The sequence below is a fragment of the Bos mutus genome, chromosome 17 (assembly GCF_027580195.1).
Source record: "Bos mutus isolate GX-2022 chromosome 17, NWIPB_WYAK_1.1, whole genome shotgun sequence".
NCBI classification, from domain to species: domain Eukaryota; kingdom Metazoa; phylum Chordata; class Mammalia; order Artiodactyla; family Bovidae; genus Bos; species Bos mutus.
The window spans coordinates 57,148,148-57,175,006 of record NC_091633.1 but is presented as its reverse complement, the minus strand read 5'-3'; the positions used below and the strand labels follow the sequence as shown (position 1 = coordinate 57,175,006).

Genomic DNA, 26,859 nt, shown 5'->3' with positions numbered 1-26,859 from the left:
TTAATTTCTTATCTTTCAACCTTAAACACTGAGCTGCTTTTTTGCCCTCTAACTTTCTAGAAACCTAGTATTAATATTGTTAGTTCAAGTTACATGGGTATAATTATCCTCCCTGGAAAGTGATATCCTAATTTTCAATTAGGAACATTAATATTTTGAACTCAGTATCTTAAAAGACAAAGGAAAAGAAAACTAAGGGGGGTGGGAGAAAGAAAAATAAGTCCAAATTTTCTAATCTAATAGTCCAATTTTTACACAGTCCTTTAATTTTCCCAACAAATATTTCTTATGTAGGTAGATATGTATAGTTCACATACTCTTTAGAGAAGTGTGTGTAAATTAATATCTCCCACACTGCAGTTAGGGGGAAAAGTGCACATTTTTGTTTTACTTCTATGAAGACTTAAAAAGTACCTTCTTAACTGAAGGGAGATGCTGTAGTTTGTTAACAGAGATGTATTTCTGACCCCAGCAGTCCCAAGTCTAATAAATAAACAAGTAATGATTTTGATAACCTCATCTTTCAGAGTGATGAGAGAAACATAGGTTAGCAAAGACATCATCTGAAATAGAAGAGAAGAGAGCACACAGCAGACATTTGAGAAAGCAGAAGAGAACACAAATAAGAAAAACAATACCAAATGAGAAAAGTTACAAAGTAGGCTCTATCAGTTGAAAATAAACTAAAATGAACAGAGAGGGCAAGGTGTGCTGCTAGGCTTAATGAATTAGAGACTCTTCAAGATTCTACAGGAAATAACAGAATAAACACAGAAGAATATGATTAATGAGCATAAATCAGCTTAGCATGATACAGGGCCATGTTTTCCTAGGAGTAGCCTTAAAAACATATTCATAAGTGAAGAGTGTGTTCCCAACACATGTTCCTGGTATGGATATTAGTATGAGTTGGCCTTCTGCGATGGCTCAGCAGTGAAGAATCCACCTGCAATGCAGGAGAGACAAGAGATGTGGCTTCAGTCCCTGGGTCTGGAAGATCCTCTGGAGGAGGAAATGGCAACCCACTCCAATATTCTTGCCTGGCAACTCCCAGGGACAGAGGAGCCTGACGAGCTACAGTCCATGGGGTCACAAAGAGTTGGACACGACTGAGCCACACACACACACACACACACACACACACACACACACACACTCAGCACTGTACTTTCTGCCCTCTTACAGCAGACAACTGATTATCACGGAATGCAGTGACCTGGGAACGAGGCAATGTTGTCTTCTGAATCCAATCAGGAGATTTGAACTACAGAGGTTGACATCCTAGTCTTCAGAAAATTGTTGTCTTAAAATTCCTGAGAGGAAGGAAGAATAAAGAACAGAAATGCAGAAGAAACTAAGAACAGGAAAGCGTATTGTACTGGCTAAGTAATTAGAGAGGCTATTAAGCTTTTAAAATGTTACAGATCTCTCTTAATGTATGATGCAAATTCATTTAATCTAGAGGGGCTCACTGGAATGGATGGTAACTGTGAAACCATGGAAAGAAGTCCCGTGATTTATTGGACTGGAAACATATCCCAAAGTGGCGTATAAGTTGATAGATACATGGAATTTAATTTTCTGGACTACAAGGAACAAGGATATATATATGTGACATTTTTGAGAAAGCTGACCAAACTCTAAGAATTTGAGAAGTAAATAGAACACTGCCTTCTTGGCAGCAAGAGGCCACAGCCTTAGGGAAATGACTGATTCTCCTCAGGATGGGAAATTACAAATAGTGCTATTGGTGAAACCAATAGATGGTTACTTCCCTAGATCCCTGTTTGGATAAGGCCACTTTTCTCTTCAAGATGCCCCCTATCCTCTGTACCCTGGTTTTGTTTTTTTTTTTTTTTTTTTGGTTCCTTGAGGGATAAGGGACAAAACAAAGGGTCTCTTCCTTTTTCCCTATGAAGAGTCAGGGGAGGGAGGCAGTGTATAAGAAATGAGCTTTCATCAGAAAAGAAGATTTGTTTCCATCAGGCTATATTGGGTTTGAGCTGTAACATTTATTTTTAATTGCAAGAAAAAGAAGCTTTATAAGCATCCAGTCTTCCTTTCTTGATGAAGGAATACACAGAACAGAGGAGCAGATCTTCCCATGACCCATTGGGACATCTCAGTTATTAAGACAATGCCTCCCTGCAGACCAGCTGTCTCTAAGTAAAAGGACACTAACCTCCCAGACAAATCCATGCTTAGAGAATGACTTTACTATTTTCATGTAGTACCTTTGAGGGCAGCCAGAAAATAAATAAAAATTTTCTGCTTTTTTTGACTTCTCATTTGAAAGTGCTTCATCAGAAGGGAAATGAACAAGTATAAATGCACATCTGGTTTCACAGAAGGCAATATATTCATGATAACTATGGTTTCTGAAAATAACAGATGATCCAGTAAGGAGTATACATTTTATTTTGTGTTTATCTATGTGGAAACAAGAAGGTACCAAAATATCACAGATATATAAAATAAATGTATTAACAAAAGAATAAGGTTATATCAAATCAGAACCAACTTGGAATATCTTGAGAATTTAATTAGTATAAGAATACTGAATAGATACAATCCATTTTTGTGTCAGCATATAACTATATTCATATTAATCTTGGTAGGTTGGCTGGTGAAGAATCCATCTGCAATGCAGGAGACCCTGGTTCGATTCCTGGGTCAGGAGGATCTGCTGGAGAAGGGATAGTTTACCCACTCCAGTATTCTTAGGCTTCCCTGGTGGCTCAGCTGGTAAACAATACACCTGCAATGTGGGAGACCTGGGTTTGACCCCTGGGTTGAGAAGATCCCCTGGAGAAGGGAACGGCTACCCACTCCAGTATTCTGGCCTGGAAATTCCGTGGACTATACAATCCATGGGGTCACAAAGAGTCTATATTCATATTAATCTTAATTGTGCTGCTGCTAAGTCACTTCAGTCATGTCCGACTCTGTGTGACCCCATAGATGGCAGCCCACCAGGCTCCCCGGTCCCTGGGATTTTCCAGGCAAGAACACTGGAGTGGGTTGCCATTTCCTTCTCCAATACATGAAAGTGAAAAGTGAAAGGGAAGTCTCTCAGTTGTGTCCAACTTTTCGCGACCCCATGGACTGCAACCTACCAGGCTCCTCCTTCCATGGGATTTGCCAGGCAAGAGTACTGGAGTGGGGTGCCATCGCCTTCTCCAAATATATCATGACTGGGTAGATAGAAAAGGATAACAATTGGATGTGTTCTCTTATATATCAGTTCAGTTCAGTCGCTCAGTCGTGTCTGACTGTTTGTGACCCCATGAACTGCAGCACGCCAGGCCTCCCTGTCCATCACCAACTCCAGGAGTTCACTCAAACTCATGTCCATTGAGTCGGTGATGCATCCAGCCATCTCATCCTCTGTTGTCCCCTTCTCCTCCTGCCCCCAATCCCTCCCAGCATCAGGGTCTTTTTTAATGAGTCAACTCTTCGCATGAGGTGGCCAAAGTACTGGAGTTTCAGCTTTAGCATCATTCCTTCCAAAGAAATCCCAGGGCTGATCTCCTTCAGAATGGACTGGTTGGATCTCCTTGCAGTCCAAGGGACTCTCAAGAGTCTTCTCCAACACCACAGTTCAAAAGCTGAGTGCTAAAGAATTGAGTAATCTTAATTAAAAAGGACCTATTATGTGCCTAGCATTCTACATATATTACATCATATAATCTTTACAACAACTCTTTGAAATCTGTCCTTTGACTTCTGCTTTACAGTTTAGACAACAGAGGCCGAAAGAGAGTAATTTATCCAAAGTCACATAATTCCTTAGGCCAGATCCTGGTTCAAATACAATTTTATCCTGAGTTAAAAACAAACAAAAAAAAACCACGTCTTTATTCTCTATTTGCTCTCCTGTGTGGCTTCTCCTCGAAGCCTAAGCTTCCTTTGGCTAATTTAAGAACAGAATTGTAGAGCTGTGTGCACTCTTGTCAAAGTCCACTCCTCTGCTTGTAGCTGTTGTTTTTTTCTAGAGGGCAGAGGATAAACTCTGCTTGATGCTTAACATTGCTTAACATCTGCTTAACACTGAATGGCAAGAAGAGAGATGAAATGGAATGGGGCAAGAAAAATGACCTGACTTCACAGAAGAAGGTTCTTAAGGGGAAAGAGACAGTTGCTTGGCGTTGACCTTGAACTGGCACTGCCTCAGTGGCTCAGGCCGCTGCTCTTGTGAAAGCCTGTGGCAGGCGCCTCTGATTACCCAGTGCAAGTCTGAGGACAGCTAGGATTTGGCCAGTGCTGCTGAATTCAAAGGCACCTGAACTCACAATTGTGTTCTACTTCAGATGGATAATTTCTGGGACTGAGTTCTCTGAGGCGAGTCAGGAGACATTTTTTCAGCTTCCAGCCCGTGTTGGCTAGAATGATAGAACGGATATAGTGACTCAACAGACTTGACGTGATTTAAAAATGATGACCGAATGAAACAAAGTGGATATTTTATAAAAACACATACACACAAACAAACAAACAGTATTTTGGGGTGGACAGACTATTAATCCAACAAGAACCCAGAAACCCTTGCCCTTTAGCTTCAGGATTCTTGGATAGTAGAGAAATCATAGGAGCAATAGATGATCTGAACTTTCTCTCTAAGAACCTAAGCAGTAGCTTAAGCATGTAGACTGGGGTTGGCAACTTCTGGTCCTTAGGCCAAATTTAGTCACAGATCTATGGATTTAACTTACACAGTGACTGGAATTTCAAGCTTTGGACAAATCCTCAAATGAAGCCACAGTGGGCTTTTATTTCTTCGGGCAATGGATTTGGATGGAGGGCCCTGCTTTTGACACAGCATAGGTTTCCTGTTGCTTGCTGCCTAGCCCTCTCCAGAGATACTGAAGTGCCCTTTGTTTTTATCACTACGCCTCTACCGAGGATTCCCTTCCAGCAGAGTGAGAGCTGTCTGGGCCCTGTAAAAACCTGAGCTGGAGACGCCTGTGAGTGTCTCACTCACCATCATAGACAGTGGGAACTGCAGCCTCACGTTGCCAGTCTCTATAGCCAAATTAACAGGAAGAATAGTCACTCCTAGTTCTTTTATTTATTTTTTTTTCTAAAGAAAAGTTTAAAAGGGTAAGTTTCTTTTTAAAAAAATAATCACTGCTTTCATATGATTTTTCCTCCCTTTACTTTAAAAAAGAAAACAGTTAATTCAGTGGGCACAAGCACATTATATTTTAAACATTTTGGACTCTGAGAATGCTTTTAAATAGTCTGGACCAAAACAAAGCCAGTAAAAAGGTAGAAATAAAAGTAAAAATCTAATGATGAATGAATGATGGCAGAGAGGTATTTACTTGTTGCTTACCCTTTGGTTCAAGAATTCTTATATAAAACAAAACGAATGAAGTAGAACTCCAGAGTGTTCTTTGAGTCCTGTGAAATGAGGAAGGCCATTTATGCAGGTCACTCCCTCCTAGAGTAGAGTTTTGTGTGGGTAATGGGTAGTATGCTAAGTGTGGCTGGAAAAATAATATGACATTTTTTGATTTCTAAAACCAGATTTTTCAGGCTTCTTTAGTGGGTACTGAAAAGTTACTAGGCAGATTATTCTTTACAGTGATCCAATGAGTAACGCCTCGGTGAAGCAATTCAACCGCTCATCATTTATCACCCTGCCAGTGGGATAGTTTCAGCCTGTTTGGATCCATAGCGTGTATGGGTTTCACTTTGTGAAATGCAATGACTCAGGTACTGGTTTGATACTTACAAAGAAATATTGGACCTAGTGAGAGCTTTTAAGGAGTGGTCTGAATGTAACTGAGTCAATAAAAACCATTTACAGAAGAATAAAATACTAAGTATTGGTAAATATTGGTATTGATATTTGTAAATGTTAGTATAATGATATTATAAGTAAACTTCATTTCATATAGAAAAGTCCATTCATAAAAAGGACCTAATTTATTCCTTACCTCCACCCCAAGAAACAGATGAAGAAACTGAGCCTCTAAGATTTTGTAACTTAATGGCATATAAGTAGAAAATGAGGAATTTGGGAATACAGCTCAGGAATTCTAACCGATCTCAGGGTCTTCCCCTGATATCTTGCCTCCTAAGATTAGGGAACAGTAAAATCTCTGGTCTGTTGGGAAGGAAAAGATATGAACAGTCAGGATGTGACTTTTAGTTGCTTTGTAGACCATATTTTAGATTTAAAATATAAAGAAATACAAAGTGCAATTGAGGTTATTTTCACTTCATCAGTATTGGAGGTCTGACAATTGGGTTTGATAATTCCGTCAAATCGGGTTTGACACAACATTTGAGTTTAATGGAGATTGTTTTTCTTTAAGAGTCAGTCTGAGAGGTTCTCTGATAAAATTGAGAACAGTCTGTCACTTCTGAGAACTAACCACATCCCACAATCAAGTCTGATAAAAAATCAGAAAAGAAGTAACTTATTTTGAGCAAATGTGGTAAGTCCATAAGGTAGAGATGAAGCTACCAGCAGGACGTGGACAAAATGCATGTGTTTGGAACAAACTGGCTCCAGCTTCAAAATCTATGGACAGACATATGTCAGTACCAGTGAATGAAGAGAGAGCTGTACACGGTGAACAGAAAGCCAGGAGAATGAGCAATAAACATTCATTAGGCAAGTAGAGGAAATGATCAAAATAACCACCAAAGAACAGTAAAGTCTTAATCTATCTTTTTTTTTCCTTCCGGTGATATGTTGACATTATTGAAACCTTGCATCAGTATTTTCTAAAACTAGATCTCTTGGGTTAGACAATAAAGAATTATGGTAGTCGCTCTCCCCAAAAGAGGTCCCATTGTGCGAGAAAGGAATTCAGTATGCCAAGAAAAGAAATGGAACTGTTGGGGTATGATGTAAGAAAACTATGAGAGAGTTTTAGTGTTGTAAATGTGAGTGCTTAATGTTTCTAAGCCTCCAATTCTTAGTACATAAAACTTTAATAATAATTCAAAGCATCATTCTGAGAAATAAAGAGATAATTGGCAAAAAGACTCAAAACTAGTGATGGCTAAATAAACTGTGGCTACTATTTTTCCACACATGCTTTCCTAAGCTTTCTTGTATGGTTAGAGGCATATAGTTTAAATAAGGAAAAAAATATAATAAAAATACCGTGCAGGATTTAAAGGATCTCAAAGTTTATCAAGAAGTTAAGAAGTTAAATAATTTGCCCAGCATTGCTTAGCTAGTAGAACTAGCTGAAAACCAGCTCTGTTTCATTCCAAAACTCCTACTTTTTCCCTCTGTCCCATCTGCTTCTGTAAATGAGCTAATTTGTAAGCAAAGAAAAGGTGATAATTACATTTATAATTTCCTTTGCTTTCAAGTTTAAGCCCTAGTACCTCTGGCCTAGCGAATGAAGGTCTTGTGTACTGCTGAAGAGTAATCATGTAATTTAAATACTTGTGTCCTTCCCTCTTTTTTTCTTGCAATGGTCAGAGGTGTGAGGTGTGGATACTATAGAGCTCAGCACATGCTCCCCATGAATCCAGCACTGGGGGCTACTTCTCAGTCCCAACCCCAGTGTCAGCCTGCTCCCAGCCACCAGCTCAGCCTAATTTGAACCTTCTCCTCTAGTGAAGGGGTGGTTCAGATGGTAAAGAATCTGCCTGCAATGTGGGAGAGCCAGGGTTGGATCCCTAGGTAGGGAAGATCCCCTAGAGAAGGGTATGGCTACCTATCCCAGTGTTCGCGCCTGGAGAATTCTTTGGACAGAGGAGCCTGGGGGGCCTAAGGTCTGTGAGGTAGCAAAGAGTCCAACAGGACTGAGTGACTAACACTTTATCTAGAGGGGACACTTTGCATGATACTTAACGATCCAAACGCAGGTAGTAAAGTTACTGTTTCAAAGCCAGAAAGGGAAACACCTGAGGAGATAATGGATTTTCTGAAAAGGAATATGTTCTGGACTTTTCTTCCCCAAATTGTGGGAATGATATGTGGGTGGAGAAAATATTCAAGTAAATATGGTATGGTGAGGAACCTCTGTAATATGAGCCTGGTATCTCAAGGGAAAGGTCTTACTGGGTCTGTGGCCCCCGGGAAAGAATTAACCCATCCTGTTTCCACATTTCTGCCTCCCAGGCTTGGATAGAATCTGGACAGAGGAGCTATTAACCCCTCTTCTTCCTCCTCTGCCCTGTGCCTCAGGCTTGTGTGCACTGAAAGGTAAACACCCGACCCTGACTCTAGGACTGCAAGAGCGAACAGATAGTGACTAGATAGGTAAATACCAAGTGCGCCTTCTCACAAGTGAACTAATCCAGCCAGTGTCAATAAGGAGCAGCGTAAAGTTTCCCGGATGTGGCCCCAGTGCGTTTACTTAGTCTAGGGGTGTGAGTTAAGGTCGGGGTTTAATGACTAATTAAAGTCACTCAAAGTCTCTGAGCCGTGTGTGCACAGTCACACAGGACAGTGAGGATCCCGGGGCAGTGGAGACTCGCAAGAGCTGCGAGTGTGGCCAGTGGAAATGAATTCTCAGCTCAGCTCCGCAGCACGTGACTTCCTATTTCTGTAAGGTACTTCCAAGGGACTTCCTCTAAAATCTGCCCAGAACTCCCAGAAGATTTCATTCAGCGCCGACGCTAAGGTTCCTTCCAACCCGGGACAGAACTTTTCTCTGAGACACGGTGTTAGTTTCTTTTCTCTTTCTGCTTTGCCATCGGCAGCATGCAAGGATCTCGTGGCTCCTGTCCGTGATCGGAAGCTGAATACACTGGTCCAGATCTCAGTAATCCACCCCGCGGAGCAGGGTCTGACAAGATACTCCAGCACCGAAATTGTTGAGGTGAGCGTGCTGTGTGCCTGCTTTACTCTATCTCTAGGTCGCTGTCTGGATTTGAGCAAACAGCTGAATTACCTTAGATCCTGGCCGACAGCTGTGCTGAGTTACTGTCCTCTGTCATTTAGGAACGCATACCTGCGTTTACTAAGCATGCATTTGTAACTGACCAGGATAAACGAATGGGGAAAGAACTTGCCCTTTTTAAAAAAAATTTATAAAAGAGCTTATTTTTCTTTAGTAAGTAAAAGGAAAATCCCCACTTTGAATCTTTGAATAGAGTACTAAGTAGAGAAAAACTATATATAAAATTTTAATTAAATGGAATGAGCATATCTTTGCAGGGAAAAAAGAGAGTTGTAAATTACCTAGAGATGTTTAAAACTGTTTTTGCCCTTCTCATTTTTTCCCGTTTTCTTCAGACTGTCTGTGGAAACTTCGTATTCTCTGCCTTTCGTGTGTGTCTTTTAAAGTATGGTGCTTTTCAAAGAAAGGTAGATGATTAATTGGAGACACTGTAATGTTTCTAGGCAAAAGGTGTAAATATTACTCATCCGATGAGAGATTTCCTATTTACATTTATTGTTGCTTATATAACATTCAAAATGTGTTGGGAGGAAACTTGTTATTGTGTTGGATCAGATTCAAAAGAGGAAGTGTTTCCCTTTTGATTATTTTGTTCTCATCACACGTATTTCACAGCCTTACTGAATGAGGGCTACTTAGTCTCTGGCATTAAAGAAAGTGTCCTCTAAACTCCAAGCTTCACTTTTCTTAGGCTTGGGAGTCCTGTCTATTTTGAAGGTGGAGTTTCTCTGCAGGAGTTTAAGTCGTCTACTCCAGACCAGGCTTGCTAACTGCCGTTGGTGGAATAGATGATTCAGACAAAACTCCACACATTTCACCAATGGGAGTGACCAGATCGTACACGTAGCCCTGAATCTGTCCTTGGGAAACTTTCGGTTGCAATGCTGGTATCATTTGTAGTTGTTACATTTGTAGTTAAAGTTGTGGTTGAATAAGCAAAAGTAATCTTTTTCATTCGAAGACAACCAAAATTGGAAAATAGTTCATTTATATGAAAACTATTTTCAAGCATTATCCCAACTTCATTGTTTTAAAAATATTGTCAAGATTTAAAATAAATTGTGTATGTTGACACATTGATTTGAATATATATAGCTGTTGTTGATTTTTTTATTCATGTGTGTTCTGCACAGCATCTAACACTGTGCCAAGCCAAAAGCAGTATTAGTTAAATAAAAGGAAGAAAGAATGAATGAATAAATGAAAACTTCAGCTTCCAGAAACTTCCATAAACAACTGGCTTACAGAGCTCTAGCAAACATCTCCATGATATTCAGCACTGTGCATATTTAAATATAGATGCAAAATTTAATGTTGGATGTCAGCTCTCTAAAAATGAATTCTGAGGCATGGAAATACTCTGTGCACTGCATCCTGAGATAGTAATTTCATAGCCCCAAATCCATCATATTTAGTTTCTTTCATTAGTTTTCAAATCAGTCTGAGAAAAAAAAAATACAGCTGAACATCTAAAAACAAATGAATGCTATCAGAGTGTGGCTTTCAGTTGAATCATTACAGAAAGGAAATACATGGACAGCGTAAGATTAGCAAGTGGTTGAGAAAAGAGCTTCTTTTTAGTTTGATCAGTCAATATCTCAAGTTATTTGCATAAGTCACAGGTTATATCCATTAAATGTATGCTAAATGTAATGACTGCTGACCGTAACAATGGTTCTGCATGTAATGAAAATGAATTGTTTTTCAAGATTCTTAGCAGCTCTGCCAGGGATGCAGGGCATTTACTATCTACAGCTCTATCAGTACTCTGGGGCCCTGGGCCACGTTGTTGCCCATGGGTCTTCTTTGGCAATTCAGATCTCTCTTCTAATAGAATCATTTCCTAGAAAAACAAACAGACCCAGACACTGTGCATTCTCATGTGTCACCACAGGCTGCCAACTGCAGTTGCTGCCTTATTGAATCAAAGTTGTCTGCTTATGCTGTTACAGGGAACAAGAGACCCACTGTTCTTGACTGGTGTCACATTCCCATCTGAGTATCCCATCTATGAGGAGACCAAAATAAAGCTAACAGTCTATGATGTCAAGGATAAGTCTCATGACACCGTAAGTACTTGAACTTAATTTCTTTCTTTGGGAAAAGAAACAGGCTTTTCCAAACTGTCGGATTTGTGATGTAACTGGCATTTTTCAAAGAGGTGCTTTGTGCTGTGTTTATGCTTGTCTTATGTTTATGGTTTGCTGGGATTTTTTTTTTTTTTTAATTCTTTTGGCTTCCTGCCACACTGGCAATTGGTTAGGAGCAAAAGCTTTCAGAACAGTTTTTTCTTCTTTTTCAGGGAGGCTGGCTTGATGTGTTAGTTTATATTTTGTTGTTGCTGCTTTAAGTGTTGTTGAAGAAGTAACATTGTGGGCAGAAAGCAAATGGAAGAGATTAAATAATACGTCAAAACTTTCTAACATTGCCATTATTCTAAAATGAGATTGATAGTGTTCTGCTTTCACAATCTATTATTTTATGCGTAACCCTAACTCCCTCTATTCTTCTGATGTTGTTCGTGGCACGAAAGTAAACAGAGGAGGAAGTAACTGTCAGCACTAGGCAGAATTGGCCTCCTTACAGGAAGGTCATGTCAGGTCCTGATGGTCTTTTGTTCTAGGTTCTCTAGTTTTCCTACAGGGCCTGAATTTTCCTCCTCTTGAATCAGTGGGTTCAAATGAGACCATTAGGTACCCAGGCACTGTCACCGAAGGCCACTCTGAAAATTTCAGGACAGGAGAGAATGCTGTCTGTAGGTATTAGGAAGGGGATGGTTTAACGGGAGCCCTCTTCTTTAAATCTTTTCTATGAGAATGAGTGTTTATCTGTTTTCAAGGCTTGGAAGTAGGGAGCCGTGGGAGTATTGATGATCCACAATGAAATATAAGTCAGGAAACACTCTGAAGGCAGGTAGACCAGTAGGTTCTGGGAGCATTCTGCTTGAAGCTGACAGGTGCTGCTGGGCTTGGAGAGTCACTCGTAAATGGTTGAGGGGAAGTGCAGCTTTCATTTCTGCCCTCACTAGGCATTTCTGTCTTGCTTATGAGTCTTTCGTTCTTTACCACAAAGTATATAGCATAGGTAGATGGCGGGGATATGTCATAGAGAAAAAAATTCTGTCTTGAAATGTCTTTCTACTCATCTTAGACCTAGAAAAGTTCATGTCTTTAAATATGCAGAAGAAATGCCCAGTGAAATGCACAGCACGTGCGTGGTAAAGAAACAGTGATGGCGGTCAGGGAGAGTTGTCAAGGCAGACTGTCTGGTTCCCGTTCTGCTCACTAGCTTTGTGACTCTGGGAGAGTTGATCCTCATTTCTCTTTACCTGGGGGAGCAGTGTTGTAGAGATTAAATAAGTTAATATATGTAAAATATGTAGAAGAACAACCACTACAGAGCAGTAATTGCAAGCTTAATTGCTGTAGTTATTGTTTTGGCTGCTGTCTCGTGTTTCTCATAAATAGTAAAAATCAAAGGAATATTAACCAAAGTTTTATCCCATTTACTAACTGTGTTTTTCTAAGTAATCCTACATTTATTATTTCTGATCAAAAGAGAAAGATAAAAATATGTTAAGAGACAATCATTGGGGTTAAAGCTGGCAACTAAAAAGGTTTTGTTTTGAAGTTTTGTTCTTTTCTTTTCCCTTTCTATGCCCTTTCCTTGATTTTTGAAGTGACACAGAAAAGGAACAGAGTGTGATTGGGAGAGCTGGGCCAAAGATTACGCACAAAGCCTACAGCATGACTTTTTTTTTTTTTTTTTGTCTTCTGCCAAGGAGAGAGGGAAATGGGGGAACAAAAGCATAAAATTGGGGAAAAGGGGGATTTGGTTCAAATGAAAAGTAGGAAGAGGTGGCACAATTGTGCAGAGAAGTAATGAGCAGGGATGTGATCAGGGTGACGGGAAAGTAGAGCGGAAACTCTGGGATTTTATGTTTTTTCTGAGCACATGATCAAATTCAGTGCTCCCAAAGTCCCAAGGTGTAGACAGGGTGAAGAATATGGAAGGGTCAGAGGTATAGAAACACTATGCTACAGAGATGAAAATGTTGAGTTCTTGGGCTGGTTAAGTCCTTAGGAACAGCAGAGTTAGAAATATTAAATACCAAAGGTGTTTCTAGCCCCTTCACTCTGTCTCATTTAAAATGTTATGTATATTAATGCTCTAGGGATAGATAATTAGCTTACTCATTAAGTATGCTTTTTTTGGCTTTTATTCTGGAAACCTATTAATTAGAGTCTTTTAGAGATTTTCTTCCTTGATCTAGAGGTATTATCACATAAAAGTATTGAATGAACTGGAATCCCTGCTGTGAAATAAGACTTGTGAAATTTGAACATACTTAAGAAATGCAGCCAGCTTTCATTTATGAAATGCTGTTAATTAAAGCATAACTTCTTCCTTAAAATAACTAACAATTAGTTCTAGTGATGGAAGTGTAAATAGAAACACAGTCCATTAATATGCTAATAGTCTCCATGTATGTATAATCTTTATCCTGGCACCTTTCCTCTTCTTTTTTTTTTTAATTGGAGTATAGTGGTGACACCCACCTGCCAATTCAGGAGACATAAGAGATGCTGGTTTGATCCCTGGGTCAGGAACATCTCCTGGAGGAGGGCATGGCAACCCACTCCAGTATTCTTGCCTGGAAAATCACATGGATCGAGGAGCCTGGCAGGCTACCATCCATAGGGTTGCAAAGAGTTGGACGTGATTGAAGAGACTTAGAATGCACGCATAGTTGATACAAAATGTTGTTAGTTCTACTGTACAACAAAGTGAGTCTGTTTTATATATACACACACACACACACACACACACTCTTTGAGTTTGTTTTCTTTCCCTGTATAGGCCATTAGAGTATTGAGTAGAGTTCTTGTGTTGTACAGTAGGTCTTTATTATCTATTTTATACACAGTAGTGTATATATGACAATCTCAATCTCCCAATTTATCCCTCCACCCCTCTCCTCCATAACTTAAGTTTATTTTCCACATCTGTGTCTCTATTTCTGTTTTGTAAAAAAAAAAAACTCATTTGTACTATTTTTTTAGATTCTGCATGTAAATGGTATCATATGGTATCTGTCTCTCTCTGTCTGAATTCACTCAGTGTGATAGCATCTAGGTCCATCCGTGTTGCTGCAGATGACATTATTTCATCTTTTAAATAGCTGGGGCCCTTTTTCTTATTTAAGTTTCTGTTGTTGTTCTTTGTTGTTTTATTATGGAAGTGAATACAGAATTGGAGAAGGTAGCAAGTGAATTTAAAGTACGGTTTAGATTAGGGGCATTTATGACCCTAAATGTCAGGATGACCAGACATCCTGGAATGTGAAGTCAAGTGGGCCTTAGGAAGCATCACTACAAACAAAGCTAGTGGAGGTGATGGAATTCTAGTTGAGCTCTTTCAAATCCTGAAAGATGATGCTGTGAAAGTGCTGCACTCAATATGCCAGCAAATTTGGAAAACTCAGCAGTGGCCACAGGACTGGAAAAGGTCAGTTTTCATTCCAGTCCCAAAGAAAGGCAATGCCAAAGAATGCTCAAACTACCGCACAATTGCACTCACCTCACACGCTAGTAAAGTAATGCTCAACATTCTCCAAGCCAGGCTTCAGCAATATGTGAACCATGAACTTCCTGATGTTCAAGCTGGTTTTAGAAAAGGCAGAGAAACCAGAGGTCAAATTGCCAACATCCGCTGGGTCATAGAAAAAGCAAGAGAGTTCCAGAAAAATATCTATTTCTGCTTTATTGACTATGCCAAAGCCTTTGCCTGTGTGGATCACAATAAACTGTGGAAAATTCTGAAAGAGATGGGAATACCAGACCACCTGATCTGCCTCTTGAGAAATTTGTATGCAGGTCAGGAAGCAACAGTTAGAACTGGACATGGACCAACAGACTGGTTCCAAATAGGAAAAGGAGTACGTCAAGGCTGTATATTGTCACCCTGCTTATTTAACTTCTATGCAGAGTACATCATGAGAAACGCTGGACCGGAAGAAACACAAGCTGCAATCAAGATTGCTGGGAGAAATATCAATAACCTCAGATATGCAGATGACACCACCCTTATTGCAGAAAGTGAAGAGGAACTCAAAAGCCTCTTGATGAAAGTGAAAGTGGAGAATGAAAAAGTTGGCTTAAAGCTCAACATTCAGAAAACGAAGATCACGGCATCCGGTCCCACCACTTCATGGGAAATAGATGGAGAAACAGTGGAAACAGTGTCAGACTTTATTTTTCTGGGCTCCAAAATCACTGCAGATGGTGACTGCAGCCATGAAATTAAAAGACACTTACTCCTTGGAAGGAAAGTTATGACCAACCTAGATAGCATATTCAAAAGCAGAGACATTACTTTGCCAACAAAGGTTCGTCTAGTCAAGGCTATGGTTTTTCCTGTGGTCATGTATGGATGTGAGAGTTGGACTGTGAAGAAGGCTGAGTGCCGAAGAATTGATGCTTTTGAACTGTGGTGTTGGAGAAGACTCTTGAGAGTCCCTTGGACTGCAAGGAGATCTCACCAGTCCATTCTGAAGGAGATCAGCCCTGGGATTTCTTTGGAAGGAATGATGCTAAAGCTGAAACTCCAGTACTTTGGTCACCTCATGCGAAGAGTTGACTCATTGGAAAAGACTCTGATGCTGGGAGGGATTGGGGGCAGGAGGAAAAGGGGATGACAGAGGATGAGATGGCTGGATGGCATCACTGACTCGATGGACATGAGTCTGGGTGAACTCCGGGAGTTGGTGATGGACAGGGAGGCCTGGCGTGCTGCAATTCATAGGGTCGCAAAGAGTCAGACACGACTGAGCGACGGATCTGATCTGATGACCCTAAATATTTTAAGATCATAGTACTTTTAAGGGCTATGAAATGAGATTATGAATGTCTATGTATTTTGGAAAATCAACAAATAATGTGCATGTATTTAAAAGTTGGTTTAAATATTTGATTCCAGTAAACCACTCATCGTATTAGGACAGGACAATGAGATATTCTTTACTTGCTGAATATCAATTAATTGAGTCAGCTGACTGAATTCCTTGTCTTTTTCTATTGAATTCATTATTGCTTGGAATTAACCAAATAGACTTGTTACTTTACAATCTCATGTTTGTTTACATACATATTACTATTAGAAGTTTTTAAAGAGGTAATGACATTTTATCTGTGCCCTTGATGTGGCTATTATCCTAACAAGACCAAGTAGTTATAATTAATAACTACTTGGTCTTGTTAGGTTCTTTGAACATAAGATTATCTTTCATTATAACTTCAGCAGAAATGCAATCAGTCATTGTAAAGAATGAGAAGAGTCTGTTGATTCATAATGACTCTTGTTTTCTCCTGCCACATCCTTCATCCTTCCCATTCATATCAATCAGTCTCCCTCTGCAGCAGATGGATGGATAATGCTTGGCAGGTAGGGGCGCAGGAAAGGGGGAACATGGGTTCATTATTAGAATTAGAGTCACCTTTTTGATATTTGCCTTACCATAAGGAAATTATCTAGGGCTTCCTTGGTGGCTTAGCAGTAAAAAAAAAAAAAAAAAATCTGCCTGTCAGTGCAGGATATGTGGGTTTAATCCCTGGGTTGGGAAGATCCCCTGGAGAAGAAAATGGCAACCCACTCCAGGAGTCTTGCCTGGGAAATCCTGTAGACAGAGGAGCCTGGCGGGCTACAGTCCATGGAGTCCCAAAAGAATCAGACACGATTTAGTCACTAACACTCTTAAGGATTGAAATTGAAGCCCATGGCTAAAGTATGAGAGCCTAAGTTCTAACAGTGAAGTTGATGTCTTCTGGATGTATACTGGTTGTATGCTCTATTTTAGCAGTCTGCAAACTGAAACAAGACAGACAAAAGTGTTTTTAGCACATCATTTACAGTGTTCAGCCCTAGGGAATCAAGCTGGGAATCTGGGTCTTTCATAAGTTACAGCAAAACTCAGAAAGGAGAAATTTATGAATGAAAAGAATATCACCATTCAACTTTTCTCTCTTTCCCCTTTCTCCCAAGCAACACAGTGTTTTGGAAAGTACTGAACAAGGTTCTTTTAATTCCCAGCTGAGGACCTCCATCTTTCTATAAACACCTGATTAGGTCACAAAGCTGTTTTTGTCCATGGTAGAAATTTAAACTGCTAATGTATTTTGCAGGAGGGTCCATTGACTTCACTCCTTTTGCTCTAGAGTTACTAAATGTTTGCTTTCTCTCTAGATTGCTAGATGTTTAGCTTGTAGAACAGAGTCCCTGTTTAAGAGACACTGAACACGTCTCAGGTGAGGACATGTGTCCTAAGACTTTTTTTATCACCTTTCACTGACAACTCCCTATTTGTACCTTTCAAAAAATATGACCTTATCTAAACTGGATACTAATTTATTGTGTTTTGTGTGTTATATGTACAAATAAGTTTAGTTCTAGTACACTTCCCTAGGCAGAATTATCTAGTTGAGTTTTTATGTTTTTCAATGGAAAATAAAACCATTTTCTATTTAATATACTTTGACTTGGCTTGATTTTCTCCGTTGGCTTCTTACAAGTTCTATGTCTAACTGTACTTATTGAGATAAAGTTTGTGGCTGTCCTTCTCTACCTGGAAGATATGGTGCACTGGGTAAGAAAAAAGAAATTAAGATTATTGATCACTAAATATATACCAAGTGCTATGTTTAGTTTTTAGCTTCTTCCTTAAGCTCCATAAACTTCTTTGAGGGAAGTATCAGTATGTCCAGTTTAGAAGTGAAGAAATTGGGATTTTGAAAATATAAGTAGGTCAAGTCAAAGATGTAGATGATTCCATGCTACATTATGGAACATACATAGTTGATAGGATTTCTCCAGTTTTTCACTCCCACAATATGATACTTTTTACTTCAACTGATAACTTTAGAAGCATTCTTCATTGTGGAGCCTAAAATTTGATGGAGAAAAGAGTCAGTATTCAAATACAGGATTAAAAACTTATATCCAAACATTTTAAGCACTTAAGTACGTATAACTAACTGCAGATGCCTGGAAAACTTCTAATGGAGTAACAAGCTACTGTTCATGGAAAAAAAAGTAGCGCTATTGCTTGTTTTGAAATGCCTAGATTTGTGTCTCCGGAGAAGGCAATGGCACCCCACTCCAGTACTCTTGCCTGGAAAATCCCGTGGACTGAGGAGCGGGTGGGCTGCAGTCCATGGGGTCGCTAAGAGTCGGACACGACTGAGCGACTTCACTTTCACTCTTCACTTTCATGCACTGGAGAAGGAAATGGCAACCCACTCCAGTGTTCTTGCCTGGAGAATCCCAGGGACGGGGGAGCCTGGTGGGCTGCCGTCTATGGGGTCGCACAGAGTTGGACACGACTGAAGCGACAGCAGCAGCAGATTTGTGTCTCAGCTTTTGCTTTTGTCGCCCTAGCCTTGTTCTTTCCTTTTCTTGTATGGGTGCTGTGTGGTCTTCTCAACCTCTTCATTCACTCAGCCTTGGCCTTTTGGAATACTCACCTTTATGTTTTGTTTCATTTTTTTTTTTAGTGATTTAAAATAATTATTAATTAATTTATTTTTGGCTATGTTGGGTCTTATTTGTGGCACCCAGGCTCAGTACTTGCAGCACAGAGACTTAGCTGCCCCGTGGCATGTGGGATCTTCGCTCCCTGACCAGAGATTGAACCTGCACCCCCTGCTTTGGAAGGCAGATTCTTAATCACTGGACCAGCAGGGACAGCCTTCCCCTTAAGTTTGGCAGAGTTCACAAGAGGAGTTACCTATTCCTTATGAAAGTAAGCGTTCCAACATGTTGCCATCATTAATAAATACTTTTTCTTCCTTTCTGCCTGTTGATAAGTGGATTATATTTACAAAGAGCATATTTATATTTCACTGAAGTATAATTTACACATAATAAAATGGACAGACCTTAAGCATTCAGTTTGGTGAGTTTGACAATGCACATGTGGCCTTTACTCAAGGCAAGATGCAAAACTCATTCCACAAGCTTCCCTTGTATCCTTCTGCAGTTAGCTACCACCACCTCCCTGATCCTGAGGCAATCCCTTTCCCGTATCTACCAACATAGATTTGTTTTGCTTGTTAAAATGTTTGTGAATGAAATCACATAGTATGTGGTCTCTTGTATCTGGTGTTTTTTGCTCAGCATGTTTTTGAGATTCATTCATGTTCCTCAGTGAGTTGCTAACTGAATGATATTCTATTGTAGTGATATGCCACAATTTATTTATTCATTCTCATATTGATAGACATTTATTTGCTTCCAGCTTTTTAATAACAATGACGATGAACATTTGGGTGCAAGTATTTGCATGAACGTGGGCTTTTATTTTAAGAGGTAAATACTGAGGAGCATAATAGTTATATTGTGGGTCAGGTACATGTTTAACTTTTCTAGAAACTACTTTCAGAATTATTTGCAATTTTATTCTCCTACTGTTAGTAATGCATGAGAGTAATTACTAATTACTCTACCAACAATGGTGCTGTCAGTCTTTCACATAGCATTCTAGTGGAATGAAGTGGTAGCTCATTGTGGCCTTAATTTTCATTGTCCTGATGACTAATTATGCTGAGCACCTTTTCCTATGCTTATTGGCCACTCATCTTTTTTTTAAAAAGCACTAAGTTTCTGTTCAAGTCTTTTGCCTTTGTAAAAAAAAAAAAAAAAGTTGGTTTTCTTTTTATTGTTGATTTTTAGAAATTCTTCGTATTTTGTGGATACAGGTGTTTTTGTTGAATATGTGTTACAGTTTTTTTGTTAGTCTTTGTCCTGCCTAATAATTACCTTGATGTATTTTTTCATCAGAAATTTAAAATCCTTATTAAGTCTGCTTTTTCAATATTTTTATTTATAGTAAGTGTGCTGCCCTAAGAAATCTCCCTAACCTCAGGCCAGGAGACTATTCTCCACTGTTTTCCTCCAAAATATTTTATAGTTCTAGCCTTTATATTTATAATAGGTTTAAGCTTTATCACAAATTATTTTTTGTAATAAATAGGAATAAGGTAAGGATGAAAGTTATTTTCTCCTATGTAGATACCTAGTTGTTTCAGCATTTATTAAAGATGCTTTTTTCTCCACTGAATTTAGTTGGTGCCTTGACTGGAAAGTCAGTGTCTGCTAATATGTGTGGGCCTGTTTCTGGATGCTCTGTTCTGTTCCATTGATCTATTTGTCTAGCTGTATGCCAATGACATGATTATTGTTGCTTCGTAGTAAGTCCTGAAATCTGGTAATTTAAATTCTTTATCATTACCAGCTTGTTGTTTTTATTGAAGTTGTTGTTTATGTCAATTCAAAAGCCTTTTATCTTTCCATGTAAATTTTATTACAGCTTGTCACTTGCATTAAAACACCTTTTGAGATTTTGATTTGAATTGTATTGAATACATAGATCAGTTTGGAGAAATGGAAAAGTGTTAGTCACTCAGTCATGTTTGACACTTTGTGACCTGATGGACTGTAGCCTGCCAGGCTTCACTGTCCGTAGGATTCTCCTGGCAAAAATACTGGAGTGGGTTGCCATTCTCCAGGGATCTTCCCAACCCAGGGATTGAACCCAGGTCTCCTGCATTACAGGTGGATTCTTTACCGTCTGAGCCAACAGGGAAGTGGGGGAGAAATGGACATCTTAAAAATATTGACTCTATTGATCTATAACTATGGTATGGATATCATTCCATTTATTTGGGACTTTAAACTTGTATCAGCAATATATTTGTGCTCAGTATACAAGACATAATATTTTTAGACTTAGTTCTAGGTTTATGACTTTTATGATAAAATGATACAAGGTATCATTTTAAAAGTATAGTTTTAATTGTCATTTGCTAATAGGTAGAGATATAATCATTCCTATGTATTGACCTTGTATCCAAGGCTGCAGCCTTGTGAAATTCACATATTCTAAAGGATTTTTTTCATGGATTCTATAGAGTTTCGTAAAACACACAGTCATGTTATCTGTGAATAATGAAAGATTGGTGTTTCCCTTTCCAGTCATTGTGCGTTTTATCTTTCTCTGTTGTGCTAACTAGTTAAGACATTTAGTACAGTATTGATAGAGGTGGTAACAGTGGAAATCCTGGTTTTGTTCCCAGACTTAAGGGGAAAGTGTTTAATAAATCACCATTAAGTATGATATTGTCTTAAACTGTTAGTCGCTCAGTTGTGTCTGACTCTTTGCCACCCCATGGACTGTAGCCCTCCAGCCTCCCCTGTCCATTGAATTCTCCAGGCAAGAATACTAGAGTGGGTAGCCATTCCCTTCTTCAAGGGATCTTCCTGACCCAGGGATTGAACCTGCATCTCTTGCACTGAAGGTGGATTCTTTACTGTCTCAGCCACCAGGGAATTTGTTTCCAAACTTAAGGGGAAAGTGTTTAATAAATCACCATTAACTGTGATCTTAACTGTAGTTTATTCACAGATGCCTTTTTGTCAGATTGTGGAATTTCTCTTCTATCAATAATTTTCTGTGCGTTTTTATCATGAATGTATTGGATTGAGTCAATTTTTTTTTTCTTGGTGTGTGTGTTGAGATGCTGAAATATTTTTCTTATTCTGTTAGTGTAGTGGAATACTTAATTTTTGTATGTTAAACAAATCTTAGATTCCTGGAGCAATTTTTTTTTTCTCTTTAATTCACTGTTCTATTTCTTTGCCAAACTTCATTCTAATACGCTGGGGAATCCACCCTGGCCTTGGAGAAAGCTCTCTGTACTTTAGCACTGAATCTCTCTCTTTTTCCTTTTTAAAGATTTTTTGATGTGGACCATTTTAAAAATCTTTATTGGATTTGTTACAGTATTCCTTCTGTCTTATGTTTTGGCTCTTTGGCTGCGAGACATGTTGGATCTTAGCTCCCTGACCAGGAATTGAACCTGCATCCCCTGCATTGGAAGGCAAAGTCTTAATCACTGGACCACCAGGGAAGTCCCTCTGTCTGCTCTCTTCCCTCAGTCCGTCATTGGACTACCCTCCTGCATTATATGTCCCATGGGGAAAAGTAGGTGGATGGGTGAGACTCAGGCTGTGGCTAGGGCTCTTAGGGATTCAGATCTCTCATACCAGGTCACATGGGCTCATTAAAAGTTCAAGACAAGTTCAACTGGTTTCCATGGAAGATCTTATTTTTCCTGCCGCTCAGCTATCGGTGACACCAGCCCTGGACGTGACTTTCTCTATGAAAGGTCCTCATCATCTGGATTTCATTTCATTTTGGTTTATTTATATCCTCGGTTTTCTGTTGCATTTAATAAAACCTCTGATTTAGTGACTTATCCGACTTCTCAGTGTAACAATGGGAGTGACAATCCTGCAACTTTTTGCATCTTAACCAGAAGCAGAAGTGCTGCTGGTTTAACTTCTTCCCATCGGCATTTAGGCTACTCTCCGTATATCTGCATTTCTACCTCTGTCTTTAATTTCCTCTTCTCTGTAGTTTACGTACCAAGTGCATTTCATTCTGTGCTGCTCTTTACATTGTTTTTCCTTTTCTCAAATATTCCAGTTCTTTCTTTGTGCCACTATCTTCTGCATGGGCATGGTACTTGTTCTGTATCATCTGTTCAGAGATTTTTTTTTTTTTTTTAAATTCTGACAATAGAAAAAAGGATATTCATCAATACGTCTTCACTTTCCAGAAGAAAATGTTGTTTGCACGGAGAAGCCTGACCCTTTGACAATAAAATAGAAAATGAATTTGCTCATGAAACAAAACAAGCTTCTTACAAAGTTTTGGGGTCCATAGAAGGATAACTGCTTGACTATGCCAGCAAAACTTGTTGTTTCAGTATTTTCACCATTGGCTGTCTTCAGATGTGTAAGTTATGGAAACATTGTTGAACTCAGCCTATAAAAGAAAATAACCAAAACTGGGATTAATTTGCTTTTTTTCCAGTTGAAGTAGAAATGGTTAGTTAAGGCTTTTTCCCATTCTCTTTCCCAAGTCAGGCAACTATATTCATGTTGATCACAAAGCATAATCCACCCTGTGTTCCCTAATGGAATGCTGAGATTAGAGAGTTCTTCCAAGTTTAGAAGTAGGGTCAAAAATTTGAGCCAAGTATTTTAAGAGGTGGCCCTCAGAAAAATAAATCCACATGACCAAGAAACATAAAACAGTATTCTGTTGTCCTGTACACAAAATCAAAGGAGCAGTGTGATCATCAGTCTTTGCTTATAAACCGGCAAAAAATTTAAAGACCATTGCTGGAAGGGTGTGGGAACAGCGCCCTTTCTACAGTGTTAATTGAATGCAAAACTTTCAGATCGGATCAGATCAGATCGATCGCTCAGTTGTGTCTGACTCTTTGTGACCCCATGAATCGCAGCACGCCAGGCCTCCCTGTCCAACACCAACTCCCGGAGTTCACTGAGAGTCAGTGATGCCATCCAGCCATCTCATCCTCCGTCGTCCCCTTCTCCTCCTGCCCCCAATCCCTCCCAGCATCAGAGTCTTTTACAATGAGTCAACTCTTCGCATGAGGTGGCCAAAGTACTGGAGTTTCAGCTTTAGCATCATTCCCTCCAAAGAAATCCCAGGGCTGATCTCCTTCAGAATGGACTGGTTGGATCTCCTTGCAGTCCAAGGGACTCTCAAGAGTCTTCTCCAACACCACAGTTCAAAAGCATCAATTCTTCGGCGCTCAGCCTTCTTCACAGTCCAACTCTAACATCCATACATGACCACAGGAAAAACCATAGCCTTGACTAGACGGACCTTTGTTGGCAAAGTAATGTCTCTGCTTTTCAATATGCTATCTAGGTTGGTCATAACTTTCCTTCCAAGGAGTAAGCGTCTTTTAATTTCATGGCTGCAGTCACCATCTACAGTGATTTTGGAGCCCAGAAAAATAAAGTCTGACACTGTTTCCCCATCTATTTCCCATGAAGTAATGGGACCGGATGCCATGATCTTCGTTTTCTGAATGTTGAGCTTTAAGCCAACTTTTTCATTCTCCACTTTCACTTTCATCAAGACGCTTTTTAGTTCCTCTTCAGTTTCTGCCATATGGGTGGTGTCATCTGCATATCTGAGGTTATTGATATTTCTCCGGCAATCTTGATTGCAGCTTGTATTTCTTCCAGTCCAGCGTTTTTCATGATGTACTCTGCATAGAAGTTAAATAAACAGGGTGACAATATACAGCCTTGACGTACTCCTTTTCCTATTTGGAACCAGTCTGTTGTTCCATGTCCAGTTCTAACTGTTGCTTCCTGACCTGCATACAGGTTTCTCAAGAGGCAGGTCAGGTGGTCTGGTATTCCCATCTCTTTCAGAATTTCCCACAGTTTATTGTGATCCACACAGTCAAAGGCTTTGGCATAGTCAATAAAACAGAAATAGATGTTTTTCTGGAACTGTCTTGCTTTTTCCATGATCCAGCAGATGTTGGCAATTTGATCTCTGGTTCCTCTGCCTTTTCTAAAACCAGCTTGAACATCAGGAAGTTCATGGTTCACATATTGCTGAAGCCTGGCTTGGAGAATGTTGAGCATTACTTTACTAGCGTGTGAGATGAGTGCAATTGTGTGGTAGTTTGAGCATTCTTTGGCATTGATTTCTTTGGGATTTGAATGAAAACTGCCCTTGTCCAGTCCTGTGGCCACTGCTGAGTTTTCCAAATTTGCTGGCATATTGAGTGCAGCACTTTCACAGCATCATCTTTCAGGATTTGAAATAGCTCAACTGGAATTCCATCACTTCCACTGGCTTTGTAGTGATGCTTACTAAGGCCCACTTGACTTCACATTCCAGGATGTCTGGCTCTAGGTCAGTGATCACACCATCGTGATTATCTGGGTCGTGAAGCTCTTTTTTGTACAGTTCTTCTGTGTATTCTTGCCATCTCTTCTTAATATCTTCTGCTTCTATTAGGTCCATACCATTTCTGTCTTTTATCGAGCCCATCTTTGCATGAAATGTTCCTTTGGTATCTCTGATTTTTTTGAAGAGATCTCTAGTCTTTCCCATTCTGTTGTTTTCCTCTATTTCTTTGCACTGATTGCTGAAGAAGGCTTTCTTATCTCTTCTTGCTATTCTTTGGAACTCTGCATTCAGATGCTTATATCTTTCCTTTTCTCCTTTGCTTTTCGCTTCTCTTCTTTTCACAGCTATTTGTAAGGCCTCCCCAGACCGTCATTTTGCTTTTTTGCATTTCTTTTCCATGGGAATGGTCTTAATCCCTGTCTCCTGTACAGTGTCACAAACCTCATTCCGTAGTTCATCAGGCACTCTATCAGATCTAGTCCCTTAAATCTATTTCTCACTTCCACTGTATAATCATAAGGGATTTGATTTAGGTCATACTTGAATGGTCTAGTGGTTTTCCCTACTTTCTTCAATTTAAGTCTGAATTTGGCAATAAGGAGTTCAGGGTCTGAGCCACAGTCAGCTCCTGGTCTTGTTTTTGCTGACTGTATAGAGCTTCTCCATCTTTTGCTGCAAAGAATATAATCAATCTGATTTCAGTGTTAACCATCTGGTGATGTCCATGTATAGAGTCTTCTCTTGTGTTGTTGGAAGAGGGTGTTTGTTATGACGAGTGCATTTTCTTGGCAAAATTCTATTAGTCTTTGCCCTGCTTCATTCCGTATTCCAAGGCCAAATTTACCTGTTACTCCAGGTGTTTCTTGACTTCCTACTTTTGCATTCCAGTCCCCAATAATGAAAAGGACATCTTTTTTGGGTGTTAGTTCTAAAAGGTCTTGTAGGTCTTCATAGAACTGTTCAACTTCAGCTTCTTCAGCGTTACTGGTTGGGGCATAGACTTGGATTACTGTGATATTGAATGGTTTGCCTTGGAAACAAAGAGAGATCATTCTGTCATTTTTGAGATTGCATCCAAGTACTGCATTTTGGACTCTTTTGTTGACCATGATGGCCACTCCATTTCTTCTGAGGGATTCTTGCCTGCAGTAGTAGATATAATGGTCATCTGAGTTAAATTCACCCATTCCAGTCCATTTCAGTTCGCTGATTCCTAGAATGTCGACATTCACTCTTGCCATCTCTTGTTTGACCACTTCCAATTTGCCTTGATTCGTGGACCTGACATTCCAGGTTCCTATGCAGTATTGCTCTTTACAGCATTGGACCTTGCTTCTATCAACAGTCACATCCACATCTGGGTATTCTTTTTGCTTTGGCTCCATCCCTTCATTCTTTCTCGAGTTATTTCTCCACTGATCTCCAGTAGCATATTGGGCACCTACTGACCTGGGGAGTTTCTCTTTCAGTATCCTATCATTTTGCCTTTTCATACTGTTCATGTGGTTCTCAAGGCAAGAATACTGAAGTGGTTTGCCATTCCCTGCAAAACTTTACAACCTAAAAAATAAATCTGCCAGCACCTATGCAAATGAAAGGTTAATGTCCACTTGGATTTAGCAGTTTTACTCTTAGCTCTCCACCTTAGAGATACAAAACTACCAGTACTTAAGGATATATGGAGAAGAATGTTTGCACATTGCTGATAATAGTGAAAAATAAGAGAGAAAGTGTGAATAAATTCTGGTGTGCCCAAACTAGGGATATTATGAAGCCTTAGGGAAAAAAATGATTAGTTACTTAGATCTATAAAAGCGGACTAGGAAGGAGATCCATAAGGCATTGCACACTTGGGAAAAGCAAGATGCAGAAAATGGTAATAGAATTCCATTTTTTGAAAATGAATAATAGAAAATGCCTTTATATATGTATATATATTGTGTTTATAGTTAAGCAATATATAACTGTAAATGAATGTCATGAGTATATCGGAGAAGGCAATGATAACCCACTCCAGTACTCTTGCCTGGAAAATCCCATGGACGGAGGGGCCTGTTAGGCTGTAGTCCATGGGGTCGCTAGGAGTCGGACACGACTGAGCGACTTCACTTTGACTTTTCACTTTCATGCATTGGAGAAGGAAATGGCCACCCACTCCAGTGTTCTTGCCTGGAGAAT

General features: G+C 39.5%; 1 protein-coding gene across 5 annotated transcripts in view; it reads left to right on the top strand.

Annotated features, from left to right (window-relative positions):
- The window catches only part of INPP4B (inositol polyphosphate-4-phosphatase type II B), an 857,173-nt gene that overhangs the window by 461,145 nt on the left and 369,169 nt on the right, over positions 1-26,859 (top strand). For all 5 annotated transcript variants that reach the window (XM_070386586.1, XM_070386587.1, XM_070386583.1 and 2 more), the window contains 2 exons: positions 8,680-8,798; positions 10,832-10,948. In XM_070386586.1, the coding sequence (XP_070242687.1) occupies positions 8,680-8,798; positions 10,832-10,948 (236 nt within the window). The remainder of the gene's footprint in view (positions 1-8,679; positions 8,799-10,831; positions 10,949-26,859) is intronic.